Source organism: Triturus cristatus, chromosome 3_2 (assembly GCF_964204655.1).
Source record: "Triturus cristatus chromosome 3_2, aTriCri1.1, whole genome shotgun sequence".
NCBI lineage: Eukaryota > Metazoa > Chordata > Amphibia > Caudata > Salamandridae > Triturus > Triturus cristatus.
In genome coordinates this window covers 1,097,480,716-1,097,500,551 of record NC_140584.1, presented here as the reverse complement: position 1 = coordinate 1,097,500,551, position 19,836 = coordinate 1,097,480,716, and the positions used below count along the sequence as shown (strand labels likewise).

The 19,836-nt window shown below is 44.3% G+C and overlaps 1 protein-coding gene across 1 annotated transcript in view; it reads left to right on the top strand.

The window, feature by feature from the left end:
• The window catches only part of LOC146859199 (uncharacterized), a 75,855-nt gene that overhangs the window by 48,085 nt on the left and 7,934 nt on the right, over positions 1–19,836 (top strand). Inside the window, exon 2 of the mRNA XM_085649881.1 lies at positions 8,748–9,033. Coding sequence (XP_085506007.1) covers positions 8,748–9,033 — 286 coding nt within the window. The remainder of the gene's footprint in view (positions 1–8,747; positions 9,034–19,836) is intronic.

Here is a 19,836-nt window from a genome sequence, read left to right as displayed (position 1 = left end):
AGGTGCTCTGTAAGAAGGCCTAAACTGTTTCTTGTCCACAATCATTTCTCCGACCAGAACCCCGATCTTTGGGATCCAGCCGGTTCTTGCTGGAACAACCTTCACTTCTCCAGTGGCGGTGCGTTTTACTTGGATGTTGCTTTTTTCAACACGGAAATCATTCAATTCCTATAAAACAGCCAAACGTTCATTGATGCCTAACAGTGTTTCCCCCTCCACTGTGCGGTCATTATCGAGGTCTGGGACTCACATCTCAACCCCGTACAGGATCTCATTAGGAGTTCGACCACCCAAGGACTTTCTTGGTATATTGTTCAATGCCCTCTGGACCCCATATAGGTGATGGACCCAACTGCAATCAGAGCCTAATATCCTTGCTGTTAAAGCCTGCTTTAAGTCCCAGTTATTCATCTCCACTACTGCGTTTCCCTCAGGATGATAGGGAGACAAGAATTGTAACATTACATCCAAACTTCCCATGGCCTCTTTGTAAGCCCAAGAGCTGAACGCCGGACACTGATCAGAATGTAGTATGCCACCTGTGTATGTTCCGAATAAAGAGTTGCAGATCCTTTATAACAGTTTGGGCGTCAGCCGATCGCTGTGGCCATATCCACAGGAATTGAGGGCAGGAATCCACTGCCACCAAGATGTACTTGTAGGCCTCATCAGAGGATAAGGGGCCGCAGTGGTAAACATAAGCTAATGGCTTGTTTGAATTCAGAAGAGGTGCCTGGGGTGGACGCGCCACAGTTGAGCCCTTCATTTGTCGACAGATGTTGCATCTGAAGACAAAGTCCCTGGTCCGTTTGTAAAGACCCGGCCAACAGTAGCATTGCTGCAATAAAGAAATTGTAGCAGCCACCCCTGTGTGAACAGAAGCCAGACCCTCATGTGCCGACAGTATTAATCCTTGTATGCGATCACTGTTTGGAATTACTCTATCCCACACTCCGGGAATCTGAGCATATGGTGTGTTTTGTGCATCTAGCTTTTATAAGCAGGGAGTACTTGAGTGGAAAGCCTTTTGGCAAGTGTGTGCCATTGCGCACAACATTGACGGCCACCATGATGTCTCTGTCTAATCTCGTAATTGAACGAGTGATTGCAGAAACTGCTGCGGTGTGAACGGGCACCTCTGCGGCTTCATCAGCCAGTGAATTCCCTACAACGTGAACACCAACACGTTGATGACTCAATGAATGAATAGCATGAGTCCGTGGGATCATTCTTTCACCTTACCCACCTTTTCCCAAAGCAACTTGTGCTTTACTGTGCATCTAGCTTTTATGGGAGGGGAGTACTTGAGTGGAAAGCCTTTTGACAAGTGTGTGTCATTGCGCGCAACATTGACGGCTACCATGATGTCTCTATCTATTCTCATAATTGAACGAGTGATTGCAGCAACTGCTCCTGTGTGAACGGTTGCCTCTGCGGCTTCATCAGACAGTGAATTCCCTACAATGTGAACGCCAACACGTTGATGACTCAATGTATGAATAGCATGAGTCCGTTGGAACATTCTTTCAGGTTACCCACCTATTCCCAAAGCAACTTGTGCTTCACTGTGCAGCCTTTCAATTCCATGAATCCAATAGTGAAGGTACTCATTATATGACTGTACGCAATAATATGAAACACACATGATAAATGTGGGGAATACAGCATCTGTATTTTGTAGTGCAAGTACTAGAGCCTTTAGCTCTGCCAGCTGTGCTGTGCGATCACCTAGTGACTGCGTGTATGTTTTGACAGGATGGAACATCCAATCATGCATACAGCCTTTTATCATGGCGCATGTGGCTGAATATTGGTGTTTGGTCCCTACAGCAGGCTGAGCAGAACCATCAGTGTAAATGGCATAGTCATAGTAATCTAGAGGCAGGGTTTCATTAGGCAGAGGATATTCTTGTTCGTATTTCAGAAATGCTTGTGTTTGTAGTCTGCATCTGTGAGGGACTTTGCCCATTGAATCCATCTTGGATGTAAAGCTTTAATATTAGGAACGCTTGTTCTGGTAACCCCTTCTAAAGTCGGTACCGAGTTCACAACAATAATTTGTTAGCCTTGAGCCAGGGCACGCTCTCTCACTACTGCAGTCTGAACTGCTGTCAGTATTTTCTCAGTGGTGCAAAACGCATCTCACCATTGATTTGGAGATGCGAATTATTTGCAATTGGTACTGTGTCACCTTCATTAAACGTGATATGTGAACACTGATGTACCCGCGATTACACTGATCATCAGGTTTGTTGTGTTTACTCGTGTGGGTTTTGAAGCTATCATCTCAGCTTGGACGGAATGTAATGTTTCCGTATGTTCTTGTGTCCAACTTGTACCTGGACGTATTAACTCGTAGAGTGGTTTAACTCGTTCTGCGTCATCAGGAATGTATGTTCTGCCAAAATTTAGGAATCCTAATATGGATTATAGCATTTTCAGAGTGGTAGGGTGTTGAATCAACGCACATTTTTCTAGAAATTGGGTCACTAGGCTTTTGCCTTCACTTGACAGCTCGCATCCCAAAAATATGACACTGAGGAGGGCAAGCTTAGATTTTTTTAAATTTAACTATAGCAAACCCCAATATTAGTCTACTCTGGTCAAATATTCCATTAGGTCATCGTCCATTAAATATATGTCATCGACATAGGACAATGCCTCGTCATCAAAATTTGCAAGTAGTTCTGTTACCCTGGCTGAAAACAGCCCGGGACTATTCTTATACCCCAGGAGCAAATGTCAAAATTGTTTCTGAAAACCTAGTGCCGTAAAGGCAGTCAAATATCGGCTTCTTGGTGCTATGGTTTGGCAGAAGAATCCATTCGGGATATCTAGTGTTGTTTCTATGTTTTGCTCATCAGTGCAGCACTCTGTGCATTTTGTACCGCAATGTGCGGGTAGCTGTATTCAAATGTCTGTAATTAAATGCCAAACGATAAGATTGGTCTGGTTTTACTACCAGAAGCAATCGATTATTGATTCAAGAGGTGCAACTTTCTATTACAGCTTGGTATTTAAGCTGTTCTACGATTTCCCTAACGTGTTGTTTTGTTTAATTTTTTATTGGATATTGTCTTTGAGGGTGTGTGGTTGTCCTCAGTGGAGTGTCATGATAAAGTGAACCATCATCCCATCCCACATGGTTGCGGTATAACGCAGGAGGTAACGTTAGCACCCACTTCTTTGCCTATGAATGTTTAATTTATCATCATCAAAAATGTATTTTGATCACAAAGATCCGAAAAAGTACAGAGCACAATGACTAAAAACAAAAGTATAAAAACATAATCAAATAAATATGTTAAACAACCAGTGCCATAAAATAGTTTTGAAGGTGCAAATGATACAACAACTTGGAAAAGAATAAAGTGCTTCATACAAAAGATTTTCCATGCCTGATCCACAGTGCATACCAAAATCTTGAGAGGCCAAAAACCATAATTCTTCGTTTGTCAGTACACAAGATTATCATCCCCTCGAGGTAGTGTCCCGGGCCTTCCAGTCTACATAACGGGAGTATCCATTTTTTCCTCAGGGATTAATAATGTGGGCAGAATAAAAGTAGGTGAACAATTGATTCCGGGCAGGCTTTACACGCAGGGCAAAGATCATCAATAGTGACATTACCGTGCCACTTAGAACAAAACAGTTTGGTGGGTAAAGTCTTGTAGTGGAACTGTAGAAAAGGTTTGCGTGCCAAAGGGGGAACGATTTCATCAATAGTAGTCCCAAAACAGGGGACAGGTTTAAAATTCAAAAAGTCACTGGTCAGGCTACTCGCAGGTTTTACCTGATCCTTTTCAAGTATCAATTCCCAGTACAATTCTTTTAGCTTTGCCCTCGGAATTCGGACCATACTTTCCAGGTTAGACCAAATGTCTCCATCCCCATCCTCCCCAGTAGTTCCCTCAAAGAGATGAACCACGTAATCGATGTAGCCCCGGGGAATTTCAGAAGGTCAGACAGAGCCTCTCGATAGGTTTCAAGTTCTTCCACAGTCCCTAGCCTATACCAGAACATTAAAAGTTTATAATCCAACTCATGTACCAGCTGTCTGTGGGCAAAGTCCATGTACAGGGGTGTTAAAGGGGAGCTAGAGAGGAGATCTACCAGTGATCTTAAGAAACGATTTTCAATGAGAGTAAGGGAGGTTGCGTTGCCCATACCCCACAACTCTGCTCCATGAGGTGCCCATCCTAGGACCTTGATGTAATAAATTTCAAGTGCGGGAGCAATTCGACAGGAGACCGTGTTCCTAAGAATTTTTCTAATGTTGGCACACTGGTGGGTTAGTTGTAATTTTACTTTCTCAATGTGGGCACCCCAGTGAATCGATGGAGTCAGATTGATACCTAAATAGTCAAAGACTTCGACTTGCTACCAGCCAATACAGGTCTTTTTGGCGATTTGGCCATTTCTCTGTTAAAAATCATGTACTTGGTTTTGGCCTTATTTAAAACCAAGCCCCGCTTATTGCAAAACCTTATAAAATCATTCAAAAGTTGCTGCAAACCCTGCGGAGATTTGGAGATTAAAAGGGTGTCATTGGCGAAGAGTAGTGCAGGCACTCTTCTTGCACCGATTTTAGGGGCATCACAACCATCTCGATCTAGAAAGTTGACCACCCCATTAACAAAAAGAGTAAAAAGAGTGGGGGCTAACCCACATCCCTGTCTCACTCCAAGTTGGACTGGGAAAGTTCCTGTTACTTGGTTATTTTCCCCCACCTAAGCTGTGCTGCAGTAGATGAGTGTAATCTAATTAAAATGTCTAAAAGGTTTCCCGGCAAACCCATCTCTTTCAATACTCTCCAGAGGCTGGCCCGAGGGACAAGGTCAAACGCAGTTCGCAAGTCAACAAAGGCCACGTATAACTATCCCCCCTTGACAACTACTTCCTTCCAATATATACAGATAAAGCGGAAAGCCTGATCAGAATTCGTAACTCATACATCCAATCCTGTATCCTTCCTAAAATATGCTTACACAAAACTTTCTGGAGAGTGTCAATGAGGCTTATTGGCCTGTAACTCGCCGGCTTGGCTCTGTACCCCTTTTTATAGATGGGGGCTATTTCTGCAATCTGCCACGATGGCGGTATGGCATCACCGGACATAATCAAGTTAGTTACCAAGTTTACATAGAAGCCCCAGAATGTTTAATAGTTCTGGAACAAGGGCTGAAAAAGGAGGCAAACTTAACATTTCTCCTTTTGGGCAATCCATTACAAAATGCAGTGGGTAATCTTTTTTGGTCAACAGAATATCGTACTACTGAGTGACTTCCTCTCAAAAGAGGACATTAATGAACCCTTCCAACCGTAGATGGACTTCGTATAAGCAATGCAGAACTTTTATCCTGGTGTCTCGTATTTCCACCTTAATGGACTCACTCAGCGCTACTCCCACCAGACACCCCATCCGGTTCTGGCAAACTCTCATGATTTCTACCGCACTGTCCAACATTGTCAATGTCCAATCCCTGTTTAGAAGCAGAGTCATCAAAATCCGGGGCAATCGTGACCTTAAGTCCAGCTACCTTCTTCTTTTTGAATTGCGTTTTTGACCTTTTAGGCTTATCTTCCTGTTTAATTATGTAATCAGACGAGCGTTGTGAGTCCTTCCTTGGTTTCACTTGCTCTTCTGCGCTCCGATTGTCCTCCTGTCTCCAAGCGTTTATTGGATACATCCTAAAAGGAACGAGAGGGACATGTATCAATATCCTGATACCTATCAGGTGTTTTAACTAAGTCTGGGCGGTGAACTCCTCTTCGCTCGCGGAAATTGCGGAGCTTGCCGCACTCCACGTTACACGGAGTTCCAAAAAACTCAGCGGAGCGGAGTTTTTTACCTCGCTCACATTCATCAACGTCAAGTTGGAAAGTGCAAGTGGGGAAAATCAACCTCGCTGCGAGATTTCTCAACGCGGGCGGTCAAATTTCTCATTGCGAGTGGTCGCATATGCTCGCGACCTCTCGCATTGAGAAACTGCCTGTTTACGTTGAGAAATCTGCCGCTCGAGTAAAAATCTACTCAAGCGGCAGAAAGCAAGCAGCGCCAGCTTGCGCTGTGCATGGTGCAGTTCGCGATGATTGCACAGCGGACAAGCACCTGGCACTGAAAATCATTGCGAACAGCATCTATTTAAGGAAACTCCGCCGCATCCGGAGCAATGCGTAGCGCTGCGGAGATTTTGTTTTTGCACTTCGCGGAGTTCCGCAAAACTCTGCGAACTCCGCCCAGGCTTAGTTTTGACATTATCATGGTTACGTAGGTTGTAACGTTTTTCAGTAGATTCCTGTGTAGGAGACCCATGCTGCTTTCTAGTGAGTAGTTGAGATTTGTCAGTTCAACTAATATTATGTCCCTCCTTTATTTAGGATGTCAGGAGGAGCAGTATCTAGAGGACATCTTGATTTGATTGTGTTGAGGATCTCCTTAGTTGTCTCAGTGTGTAGTTTAGGGAAGGCTGCAAGTATATGGCTAGCTGAAACACCCAATGTGTTGATAGAATGTTGGTTAGTATTAGTGCTTATAGGAAGGGCAAGCAGGATGTTATTCACCTTTCCTAAAAATTATTCAGCCAGTGTATTAGCTCACTCGACTGAGCGTGTGGGCACATTTTGAGTTTTTCTGGCTTTTTAAAACAGTTTCCTTAAAGTATTAGAGTTATTTTCTATTTTATTGCTAAAGTATGTTATAGTTGCTTCTCTGATGGTGTACTGATATTTTTTTGTTGCTCTTTTGTACGATGCCTTACTTGGCCCATTGTACCTTTTTTCTCCACCGCCTTTTGGCTTTTTTTTGCTTTTCTCTTTAATTCACTAATGTTGGTGGAGTACCAAAGTGTGCGGTTTGCAGGATGCCCTGTTCCTGTAATTCTCATTGGGATTAGACCATCCAGCAAACTTCTAAACCAGCTCTCAAAGTTTTTGTATCTCTCATCTACTCCAACTTCTCTTGTTAATGTTGAATCTACTAAGGTATTTTCCCAGATGTTGGCGTCTACTGTAGATCAGCATCTCTATTCAATTTTGTTTAATACATTTGTTTCCCTAGTGGTGTTAAGAGAGAAGTGTACCAGATAGTGATCGGACCAGCACATGAGGATGCGAGTATTTATAATATGCTCCTTGATATTCGAAAAAATATGATTCAATGTATGACCAAGTTTAAGGGTGGGGTGTTTAACTACTTAAGTCATCTGGATTGCTGCCATATCCTGCATGACTTTATACTTTCAATGTTATCCTTATTGAAGTTGATGTTCAGATCACCTCCTACTGTAAAATGTGCTTTTTTAATTGGGGGAGGGCTGAGCTAAATGCTGCGGTGGGGCCTGGGGAATGATGTATTATAATTCCTGAGTAGGTAAAGGTAGATGAGAGTTCCCAACAAAACATTAGACATTCACTTCCCAGGCGTTTTATGGGAGAGAGCTGAACTTTTATGTTTCCTTCAAAAATTATTGCAGCCCCCCCATCCCCTCCTGTCTTCACCGTCAGGGCTCGACTGGGAATACACACCAGCCCTGGCAATTCAGTTGGACTGGCCCGGGGGAGGCGGAAGGGGCAGGGAGTGGGGTGCGGGGGGGGGGGTGCTAGTGAGTAGCACTGCTGCTGCTTTTGTAACAGGGGGCTGATATTTCATCACTGCTGCAAAACCGGCCCCCAGTAACGAAAACGGCCCCCACCACTCAAAAACCGGTCCCCACCCTTCCAGCCCACTGGGAAAATGCCTGGTGCCTATTAAGGCCAGCCCGCCCCGGTTCACGGTCACATCTTTCAATGGTGTAGCCTTGGTAAAAAGCCTGAACTATGTCTGGCATGGACTCTTCTCGCAGCCAGGTTTCTGCTCCAGATTCTTTTTGTGTTGCTTCTGGAACTGTTAAAAAAGCTTTTCCGAAATGCTGTTAATTGGTAGCCACACATTCCTCCACAGGTATTTCTGTTTCTTCATTTGAAAATGTCTGCTTCCTTTCCCTTCCTGACTCCTCTGCTGACTTTCTTTTTTCTAAAAATAGGTTTTGTCTTTTATTATTAAGCCAAAAGAAAGACAAACAATATAGTCATGCGTAACACGCACCATTGTCTTCAGGTTACTTCAGATGGATACTTAGTGATATGTTATGGTGTTATGGTAAACATTGTTATTGTTTTTGTTTTATTGTGTTTTAAGTATTGTTTACGTTTATGTCTGAATGTTTTTATATGTCTTTTTTATAATATTATATATATATATTTATATGAGTGTCATACGGATTTTGAGTCTTTATACATATTGTTTACAGCCCTGATGAAGTTCAAGAAAACTTGAACGAAACGCATTGGCTGGATGGTTTTAAACCTTTGGATATTGGATTTGAATAAAACATGGAATTTTAATTGACCCTAAGACTTGCTAAATCAATCTGTTTACGGGTGCACCATTCCAACTTTTTTCTTGTCAATATTTCTTCTGCTCAGCAGTAATAGCACACAACAGCTGGTATTGGAAGAGAAGTGCACCGTGCTATACTATTTGAACTATATGTGAGGTGCAGTTGAGAGGTGCGCCTTTGACTCTTTTTCTTTTTTCTGAGTTTCTTAGTGACTTGTAAAAGATGCTGTTCATCTGATCTGACCATGGTTAACCACAGCTTGTCTGTGGGTGCAGGCATAGACCAGGGTTTAAGGCCCCTATGTCTCCTCTGTGAGAAAAGCTATGTGGTAACTGCCTTCTGTCTGTCTTCTTCCCTTCTGCTCAGTTGATTGGCCTGGCTCTGCTGGTGCTCTTGGTATTCGCCGGACTGGCGCTGAAGTTCAGCTACAAATGTGGCAAGGAGTGCAGCTGCTGGGAAGTAGACTGGAAGATCAACTACAAAGAGGAGGCACTGAAGCGCAAAGAGAATCTGCTGATGGAGGTCCTCTGGGACAGGATCAAAGACGACACCAAAGAGAAGCTGACTGCTGCTCTGGAAGTCAAGGAGGGATTCTGGGCGCAAGCCGAGGACATCTGCAAAGATGTTCGCTGTCCAGAAGATGACGAGCCATGTAAGTGGGTGCATTGCACAATGTTTTTGGGGCTAGGTTGGATAGCAGAATTTTGTGAAACCACTTGCCACTACAGTTTCATCCCATATATGCCCAAATTGATGCTATAGCCAGGCAAGTACGATGGCTTGATCAGTGTTTTTCAATATTCTACTTAATGAATTTATTTTTCAGTTATACAAAAAACACTGTGGACTAATTACAACTTGCAAAAGCAACAAATATAATGACACACAATTAAAACATTGCATCTGTGGCCATCTCACTGCTGTTTGGTAAACCATCCTATTATACTTGTCTACTATCAGTAGTTGAGATACATCCATGTCTACATTACATGAAATAAAGCAACAACGCAAGTTGACGTTTCGATCTTTTCATCTACGGTATAAGAGACCATCATCAGGGCAGAAGTTATCAACTCTGTGGTTCCCGTAGCTTCTTAAAACAGAACCCTGAACCCTAGTCTTTCAAAGTCACAAACCTTGTGCAACGGAAAAAACATGCACATCAACCAGGGCTGTCACATCAGTAATCAATAAGATACATCATGCTAGCAGCAATTAAATCCCCCAAAATATTCCTTTGGCACAACAGCATCCTCATTAATATCAATTTGATGGATCAGGATTTTTTTACTTGATTACGGTTGCATACACTTGGGGGTACCAGTGGGTGGCGCAATCTGAGAGGGGGCACACCTGGTTTTTGGGTGGCACACTCTGACAGTGGCAATGGACACAGAGGCTGCCACACACTGTCCGTGAGAAGGGACATGCAGTATGTGGGTGGGACTCTATCTGGAAGGGGACACACCCAGATTAAGGGGGCACGCTGTTTGTGGGGTGACAATATACCCAGCCTTTGGTTGCATACTGTAGGAGTGGAAACACCTTGTCTATGGGTAGCACACTTTGTCTGTGGGACTAGTCACACTCTACCTCTATGAGTAGCAGCAACCAGTTGATGGTATTTCCTTTGGAGACAAATGTACTTGCACAGGTGGCCGACAGTTAACCATATTCCCTTGCACAGAAAATCAGGCTAAAAAACTCTCCAGAGCACACAACGTTTGTGCTGAGTATCCCTGAATGTTTGTGCCCTCTGTTCAGTTCAGTGCTAACATGCATAAACTGTATTAGCACCCTTTTGGCAAGTGTCTTATTTCTGCATTATTTGTTCTTGTTGCCATCAGGTGAAAGTTAACGTTATATCCAGGAGCAAAATGTGAGCATGCACATGGAGTCCACTAGGCCTTTACTAGAATAGTGAGTTTTTAAAGCACATTCTGGTTTTGTAGGCCTCACCTACAGTACTGTGTCTGGTTCCCTGTGCCCCTCCTTGAGTTTTTGTGCCAGTTCTCTAGACCTCATTTTGAGCACAGTGTCTAGTTCTGAAGGCCTCACTGTAATACTGTATCCTGTTCTCTAGGCATCAATGTAGTAATGTGTCCCTTTCTGTAGGCCTCACCGTAAGTCTAATGGCAGTTCTCTAGACCTTATCTAGAATACAGTGACCCGTTCTCTAGATCTCACTGCTGCATTGTGTCCTGTTATCTAAGCCTTATTTGGAGTACTGCCTCTGATGGATAGATCTACTCACATATTCCTCATCTTTTAAATATCCCAGGCATCAGACTGAATCCGGGACAATTTCACTAGCTCTCCACGCCAGCAGGGGGAGCCGGCTCCACTTCGATGCCGGAAGCGTCATGCCATAAAGTGCCCCTGTCGGAGGACTGGCGCATTTCCTTTTTTTTCACGTCATAAACGCAAATCCAGATCCCAAATCTCAGGAGATTGTCGAAATGGTTGACTCAAATTCTATATTTTTCAGGTGCAGTTTTTATTTTTCATAAATGTTCAGATTCAAATAGTGCAGGGATTGCGAAGGACAGATGTGAATCACAGATGCTCATGAAATCTGTTGATAGGTCCAACTATAATTTGAAGGCATGAGGCTTTTTTTGGAGTATGCACCCCAAGGCCATATAGGAGACGGAAGATGTTTATGGCCTGAGCAAAGGATGAACACAAGTACAGGGCGAGTTGGAGGACACTGGTGTTGTTTATTTATTTGAGAGTTTTCTTATATTGCTGGCTAGACCCAAGAGAATTAGAGCGCATTACAAGACGAGTGAACCAAGACCATAGCATTAATAGAAGGATTCAAAGATGACATAGTATATCAAAAGGGAATAAAAAACAGTGCAACATTATATATGTATATCAAAAAGTACAACATAATCCCACCAGAGGCACTAGTGACAGATTAAACACTGAATTGGGTCAGGCGTATCGAATGATCTTGTTGGTGTAGGAAGCTCAAGGGAGTGGGTTGAAGTATGTGTTCATCAGTAGTGATTTGAGGTTCCGTTTGAAACAAGTATAGGAAGGATTACATCAGAGGTCTTTAGGAAGTGAGTTCCAAATCCAAGAAGCTTTACCTGAGAAAGAATGTTTCTGGGGTGTTTTTTTCAGTTTGGGAGGGATGAGAAGGGGTGAGTTGGATCTTCTTACTGCCTGATTTCAACCCACTCTCAAATGTTTGCTTTCTAAATATTTAGGGTTTGCAGTATAAAGGGCTTTGTGGATGATACAGCCTGTCTTTAAGTTGCATCTTCTTTCTATTGGGAGCCAATTGAGACTCTTGAGAGCAGGTGTGATGTAGTAAAATCTTTTGGTGCCTGCAAGGATTCTAGTGGCTGCCTTAAGAATTGTTCTTAGAGGCACAAGTTGGCTTTTAGGGGTAGGAGGGGATTATGGTATTGTTGTAATCAATTTTTAAGAGGACAAGTGATTGCACTATAATCTTTAGGTCTCCAGATAGGATAAACAATTTGATTTTCTTGATATGTGTTAGGATGTAGAGCGCCTCTTTGGTTGAATTGTTGATGTGTTCTTTTATTGGCATGTTTTTGTCTAGGATGATTCCCAGGTACTTCACGCAGTTGGAGACTATGAGGGAACAGTTCATAGCATTCATGCTCTTGAGCCATGCTTCGAATGGCAATGGCTTGCAATTGGATAAAAACAGTAAAAATTCTGATTTTATTGGGGTTCACTTTTAGGTGGTTGGTGCTTAGCTAGGTTTGTATGTTGTTTAGTGTGGAATTCAGATGGCATATGTCACTGTGGGATCATTTTTCGTAGTAAAGGTGCATGTCATCGTCATATAGAGGATATTTCACACCTGCTTAATTAAGGACAACTGTGAGGGATTCCATGAAGAGGTTAAAAAGTCTAAAGCAAGGATGGAGCCTTGTGGAACTCCTTGTAAAACTGGTGTAGGTTGTGAGAGGCAACTGTTGATTTTGATGTCCTCTCAAGACCGTGCCATTGATGCCAGTTTGATTCTTGAGGGTCTCACATGAAGCTTGGTGGTTAACTGTGTCAAATGCCACTGATAGATCGAGTAGGATTAAGAGGCAAGAGTCACCTTCATCTAAATTTTTGAGAACGCCATTTGATATATTGAGCATAGATGTTTCTGTGCTACTCCATTTTCTGAATCCTGAGTGGAAGGTGTCGCGGAGGTTGAATTCATCATTGCGTGTGATGAGTTGGATCAATATGTATTATTCAATTGTATTTGCTAGTTAAGGAAGATTGGTGACAGGTTTGAAGTTGTTGAGGTCATTAGGATCCGTTCCAGGTTTTTTGAGAATGGGTGTGACTTGGCCTGGTTGGAGGGAATGAGGATCACAGGCTGGCGAGAAAGTAGGGTTGATGATTTTGGTCCAGAATAGGCAGATGATGTGGTTGAGGGCCTGTACTAGGAAAGGTGGGAGGGGATCAGTGGCATGGGATGTGATGTTCAAGTTTGCAATTATCTTGTAGACATCCCCTTCTGCGAGCTCTGACCAGCTGGCATTCTTCTTTGATGGGTGAAGTTCCTCCTTGATTTTGTGTGTTCCTCAGGTCTGAGGCAGAGCCTGGAGAGGGAGTTACCATGGAGATGGGTATATCATTGGAGTAGGAGATCTGAGTTATCTGATTTGCGACGTGGATAAGAGATTTTTAAAAATTATTTTCTGAGAATAGAAGTTCACTATTTCTTCACAGCGTCCATGAGTGGCTATTCTTTCCTGCTGGAAGGTGATGATAGTTTGTTGTTTAAGTTTGTTGTAGAGATCCCTTGGTCTGTTCTTTACCTGGAAAATTATTTACAAAAGAAAGAAACATTGCCGTTGTTGAAGTCTTCGAAGAAGAGGCGACACGAATTCGAGCGATGCCACTCCAAAAGTAAGTTGCCAAGACTCACTACCCTTCCTCAACCATCCACATCAGAGCCCAAAGTAGTGGAGTATACCACAAAGCATCTTGCACCTGCAATTACATTGGGCTCAGCGTCAGTGCCGGGGATGCTACTGTGGAAATGTGCTTTTCAATGAGCACACAGGTGCAGGGGTCACCCTTCTCTGTCCACAGGTCCTTAGACCAACAAAATAGAGATTGGCACTGAAGCTGGAATTCAAATAACAAGTTTATTAATCACTCATGAGTGGGACTACGTCCACACAGCACTCTCAAGTGCTGCCTGAGGTAGTACATTGAAGTCACAGAACATAGGCCTTATATAAAGCTTTTTCTGCACTGGTAAGCATGTGGATACAAATAGAAGGTACAGGCCTACACAGGAATAGTTACCGACAAACATGGGCAGATGGGAAATCACTTAGTCAGCAAAGTGGGAGGGGGAGAAGGAGTGCTTATGGCAGCACTAAGAGATTGACAGTTGAGTCTGAGACCAGGTGTTCTGGCAGCTACAAACTCTTTAGCATGCATATTGCTTTTAGCTGAGTCAGGAAGTAAACTAAAACAGACAGCACAGGCAGGGAAAAAGTTGAGCAGCATAGGATGGGAGAATTACAAAGCCAACAAAATGGATGCCATAACCAAGATGGCTTCAGCTTATGCTAACAGAAATTATTTCAGATTTCCACACTACTACCTGTGGCGCCCATCCAGTTTCCTCAGCCTGGTCAGCCCTTTCCAGCATTTCCCACCCCTGGAAAAGATCCAGCAATATTTCTGAACTCTATGTGCAACATGTTCAGAAGAAGCATGTTCCTCTGTGGAGTGCTGACTGGCCTCATAGTTCCGATGGTATACACTTTCAGTGCCCTCCCGTTGCCTATGACTGGATCCTTTCCTCCCGCTGCCACTGGTAACCTGGGCTCCTATGCCGCATACAAGTCTTATGATACCTGCTGCCTTCCATCAAGATCTTTAACTTCGGCGCCAGACCCACTTACCTGTCCAACAACTCAAACGGCTCCTTCAGTGCTACACTCGGCACTACAACCCATGTCCCCGGTATACAACCTATGCCACCAGCACCTCATCTAACCCGGCCAGAAGCGTTACCCCCAGCTGAGATTCCTTGAGAATGTTTATGCCAGGAGGCGCAGCAGCTCATAGAAGAAAGGATGTTTTGTTTTGGGGATTCTGATCTTTACGAAGGCCCCAATCAAGACACAGATGATGGGGCTTTGGACCTGGATTTTGCGGGGTTACAGGACACCAGTGGATTGGATATGTCACTTCATTTAGGAGTTGTATTTCTGTATTGGATTATATCCATCTGAGGTCACCACTTATCAGTCAGTGATAAATAAAGCAGTGGAAATTTTAGACCTCAGGTTCCAACCTCTGAAACAAAAGTCAGCATCCTTACAAAGGTCCTGCACAGTACATCACATACCAAATGCCCTTACTCCACTTTAATCAAGCAATCACAGACCACACTTGCGACTTGCAAAAAGTTTACGTCTTCCGCTGCAATTCACAGGACGATTGTAAGACGCTATAGGCTGGCACCCGGGAGCCCATATTTCCTTTCTTCCAATCCCCCACTGAAAACCCTAGTTATTCTGCATCTTATTCCTTGAAATTGTCGCCAGGAGCTTTCCCTAGTATTCCATCAGCTAGGGAATCCAAAAGTATTTAACAACATGCGAAAAATACCTTTTCCGCATTGCCCTCAAGTAGCTAAACGCCACTTGTCTCATTGAACGTTATGTGCACGCCCTCTGGGTCTACCTAACCTTCTGGATCATTTGTAAATCTACTTTTTGAAGCTAATATGGGATGGACAAGCTGTAGCGAAATAAGCGATCAAGTCGGCCTGGGCACTGCAGACTCTGTTGCCAGGGCTATGGGGGTGTCCATTTCTTTGCGTCGCAACGCATGCCTGACGAGTTCCGGTTTCTTTCAGGATGTTCGGACAACACTCATGGGCCTGGCGTTTGATGGTTCTCGTCTCTTTGGGGCAAAAGTTGACTCCACTTTAGAAAAGTTCAGGGAAAGTAAGACAGCAGCAATATCCCTGGGACTTTAGAGACAGCAGAGAGATTACCACCAGTTCAAGAGATTTAGGGCCTCATGTAGGTAGCTAAATACCGGTCGGTAACAGCCGAAAATCGGTAAATATCCCGTTACCGACCGGTATTTAGCTATTTGGGATGTAGGAGGCATAATTCAGGATTCGGTAAATTACCGAATCGGTAAAATACCGAATCGGTAAATACCGAATCCTGAATGTAGGGAGCACTCTAAAGAGTGCAAATTAGAATTAAGAATTCGTTATTTACCACCTAATACAGGTTGGTGATAAATAACGAATACCTTGCAAAACGCAAGATTTTGCAGATGTAAGAGTGCCATGTGGCAGACATACATGCCCTTAGGGCATGTATGTGCGCCACATGTGCACACATGCAAGAATCAGGGGTGCAACAGGGTGTCAATGTGACACCCTGCCACCCTTGTATATGCTCCCCCCATTACCGAATCGGTATTTACCGAATCGGTAATGGTGACTGGCTTCCCATTGATTCCTATGGGCCTCCAGGCCCATAGGAATCAATGGGAAGGTATGCCCCATTACCGAATCGGTAAATACCGATTCATATTTACCGAATTTTTCCGATTCGGTAAAATTTACCAAATCATTACCTACATCACATTTACCGATTCATAAATACCAAATCTGTAAAATTCAGTATTTATGAATCGCTAAATGTGTTGCTACCTATATATGGCCCTTAATGTCTTCTCAAGAGATTTTTCCTTTTATGGCCATCAGCAGTAATCCTTCCATTAGCAACAACAGCAGGCAAACACACTGTACAAACAATATAGATGACAGGGCAGGGGAAACACTGGAACCTTACTGTTCCCTTCCCTTCCCTCTCCTCTTCCTTCTCCTCCTAGCCACTGCAAGGATGCAGCCCTGATTCCCAATTGTCAGATGTAGGTAGCTGGCTCTGTATATACTATACCAAAGTGAGGTTTAGTGTGCACAGAGTCGAGTGGAACCCAAAAGGTAGTCAGAGGTAAAGTAGAAAGCCCCTCACTCTCTCTTTGTGGTAGTGTGGTTGTGCAGTAAGGCTTTATCAGAGGACAATGTTAAGGATTTGTTGCACACACTCAGTCAGCACTAGGGCGGCCGGGTGCAGAGTCCCAATGTTATGCAATGGGGGCTAGAGGGCCTCCGGTTGGTGGCTGCTGACGAGCAGACCACTGGGTTGTGGGAGCAAAGCTCCTGGACTTAAGCTTAGGGCAAATGGGGGTTTAGGCCAGCACAAAAGATGCACCCTCAGTGGCACTGGGGCGGCCATGTTCAGAGTGCTGTTTTGGCATCGGAAGCCCTGTAGTTTTCAATGGGGAGTATCCCGTTTGCAAAAGCCCTGCAGGCTCTGGGACAAAGGTTTTCCGTGTGCGACCACCACTTAGAGAGGTAAGTTGGGATTTTGGGGGTTGGTTAGGCCCCGTCAATTGAGCCACCCAAGGCCGGGGGCGTCGGATGCAGGGGTGCCTTTTAGGGTTGGATCTTCTTACCAGCTCCTGGTCGCGGTTTGGGGGACCTTCCGGTTTCAGGCTGCAGGCGTCGGCTGGAGGCTTGAGGCAGGTCAGGGGTCGCCGGATCTTGGGTAAGGATCGCCGGGGGGACTTCCTCTCGGTGTTGGGCCACTCGAACTCAGGCTGTGGGCTTCAGGTGCAGAGTGGTGCAGACCTGCGGATCCTTGCGGAACTGGAGTCTGTTGTTTGAACAAATCCGGTGTTCACGGGAGGCAGAGTCTTTGGTATTGAAGGCAGGTAGGTCCTCTGGGTTTGTCGAGGTTGCTGGCTGCAGGACACACCATGATTTTGCTGGAGCAGGTTCGAGGTGGGGAAAGGCCGGTATGGCTGGGGCCAAGTCAGTGGGCGTCCTCCTCTTGTTAGCTTCGGCATGGCTGTACGGTCCTTCCTCTTCTTTTCTTCTGCAGGTATACTTTTGTAATCCTGTGTGGCCACTCTGATCTCCAGGGCAAAGTTCTGTGGTTGAGTATAGGTATCCTTCCACTACAGCTTCTTTAGTCTTCAGGACATAGTCCTGTGGTCCAGTAAGGTATACTCTTGTAACCCTGTGTGGTCCCTCTGATCTCCAGGACGTGGTTCTGTGGTCGAGTATGGGTATCGTCCAGCTGCGGCCCATCTGATCCTCAGGACTCAGGTATATGGTTAAGTATGGATACCAGCCTGCTGTAGTCCCTCTGAACTCCATCACGCAATTCTATGGTTGAGTATGGGAATCCTCCATGTGCGACCAATCTAATCTCAAGAACTCAGTTCTGTAGTCAAGCAGGAGTATCCTCACTGTGGCCCTTCGGAGCTTGAGGTCCTAGTTCTGTAGTTGAGTAAGGTATATTCTCATGGGGCTCCTTTGATCTTCAGGACCCAGGTCTATGGTTCAGTATGGGTATCCACCAGCCATATCCCTCTGATCTCCATCATACAATTCTATGGTCAAGTATGGGTATCCTCCAGCTGTGACTCATCAGATTTTAAGAACTCACTTCTGTGGTCAAGTAAAAGTATCCTTCAGCTGTGCTTCCTCTGATTTCAGGACAATATTCTAAGGTTGATCACGATTATCCTCCTGCTATGGCACCTCTAATCTCCAGGTCTTATTTTTATGGTTAAGTGTAGGTATACGCCAGCTATCAAGCATCTAATCTCCAGGTCTCAGTTTTATGGTCCACTAAAGGGTATTCTCCAGATGTTGCCCCTCTGAACTTCAGGCTCACTTCTATGTTCCATAGTTTGCAGATATTACCCAGTGGGCAGGAAATTATTCTTATGACAGATAGTGGATAGCTGGATGAACAGCACCCACTTAAAGGTAAACCCAGACAAAACCGAGCTGATCCTGCTAGGAAGTGCTCGAAATCCCTCGAGCTCACACTACTGACCACCTGAGCTGGGCTCTCCCCAAACCCATCCTCCTCAGCTGAGAGCTTCGGGGTCATAACCAACTGCGACCTAGCCATAAAGTCCCAGATTGGAACAGCAGTCTCTACCTGTTTCTTTCATTTGCGGAAGATAAGGAAAATCAGCAGACTTTTTACTAGGGCAGCACTGGTGCAGGCAGTTCTAGCTCTGGTCATTTCTCACATAGACTACGCTAACTCACTGTACTTTGGTCTGCAGCTATATCTAGTCAAAAGACTGCAACTTGTGCAGAACCAGGCCGCAAGACTGATTTTTCATCAGCCCAGATTGCAACTTATGAGGAAGCTACATTGGCTCCCAATATCATAACGCTGTGCCTTCCAAATTGGGGGCCTCATTTTCAAATCCTTGCATGGCATTTGCCCAGAATTTGTCTCATACCCACCCACAATCTGCACATGAACCTTCTGGTCACATCGTCCTATAAATCGATTCTGCCAGGCAGTAGCAGATTTGCGGTGCTAGCCCCCTGTTTCTGGAATGCCTTATCCCTTGACATCAGATCCTGTACTGACCTGCCAAGATTCAGGAAACTCCTTAAGACACAGCTGTTCACTCAGGCATATGAGTAACTCACCAGGACTCAGGCTACTCCTATATATAGGGCCAAGAAACCAACTGGTGTCCGTGCACTCTTCAAATAATTTTGAAATAACATAACATAGTGCACGGTCTTAAATACCAAAGTGACTTGCTAATCCTTGTTCAGGTGGAAAGTTGTGTGGCAGTCGCATTCTTCTAATATGTTTCATCTGTGTTCCGTCTGATTTTTGGGATACAGTTCTGTGGCCAAGTCTACATATCCACTAGGCGCAAATAGTAGGGGAATGGTAGCCATGCCCACAAGCTCTCTAGCCAACAAACTTATTTGTAAACATCCAAGTAGATGTTACATTTAAATAATTGTGGAGTGTGTTGTCTCCAAACTTAATCTAAGTGTCTGATTAAGAGTTCGGTGGACTCTTGTCTGCCTTTCTATAAGTACGTTTTATCATATGGCACTTGAAATAAGGTGGTAAGAGTATCCATCACATGCAAAACTTGCATGCGAAAAAGTCTGCATTTCTGATATATATTTATTCCTGCAGGTTCCTCAGCTAATGATGCTCCAGAGGCACCAGACTGGATCCAGGACAGTTGAAATAGCTCCCCTGCACTGTTATGTGTGACTACGACCACAACTCTACATCGGGGACTCCACGCACATGACATCATGGAGTCATTTATGATAACACCCTGTGCTCCAGTGTCAGTTAATTTTCCTTCACATGCTATGGCATGGATCCGGGGCTGCTCTCAATTCTATTCTTTCTAAAATGTTTATTTTGTAGTTTTTTTATGACCACATTTCACCAAATAGAAGGCCAGGTTGTCATAAATCCTGTTCTAGCCACTTTAGAAGTTCCACTTTAGGCCCCTGCAATACTTACTGTTGGGGACTGGACCCTGCGCATGCCTCTAGAACCACTTCCACTTGTGGCTTCTTGCCTTTGATGTCTGTCAAAGAGCTACAGGGAAAATCTTT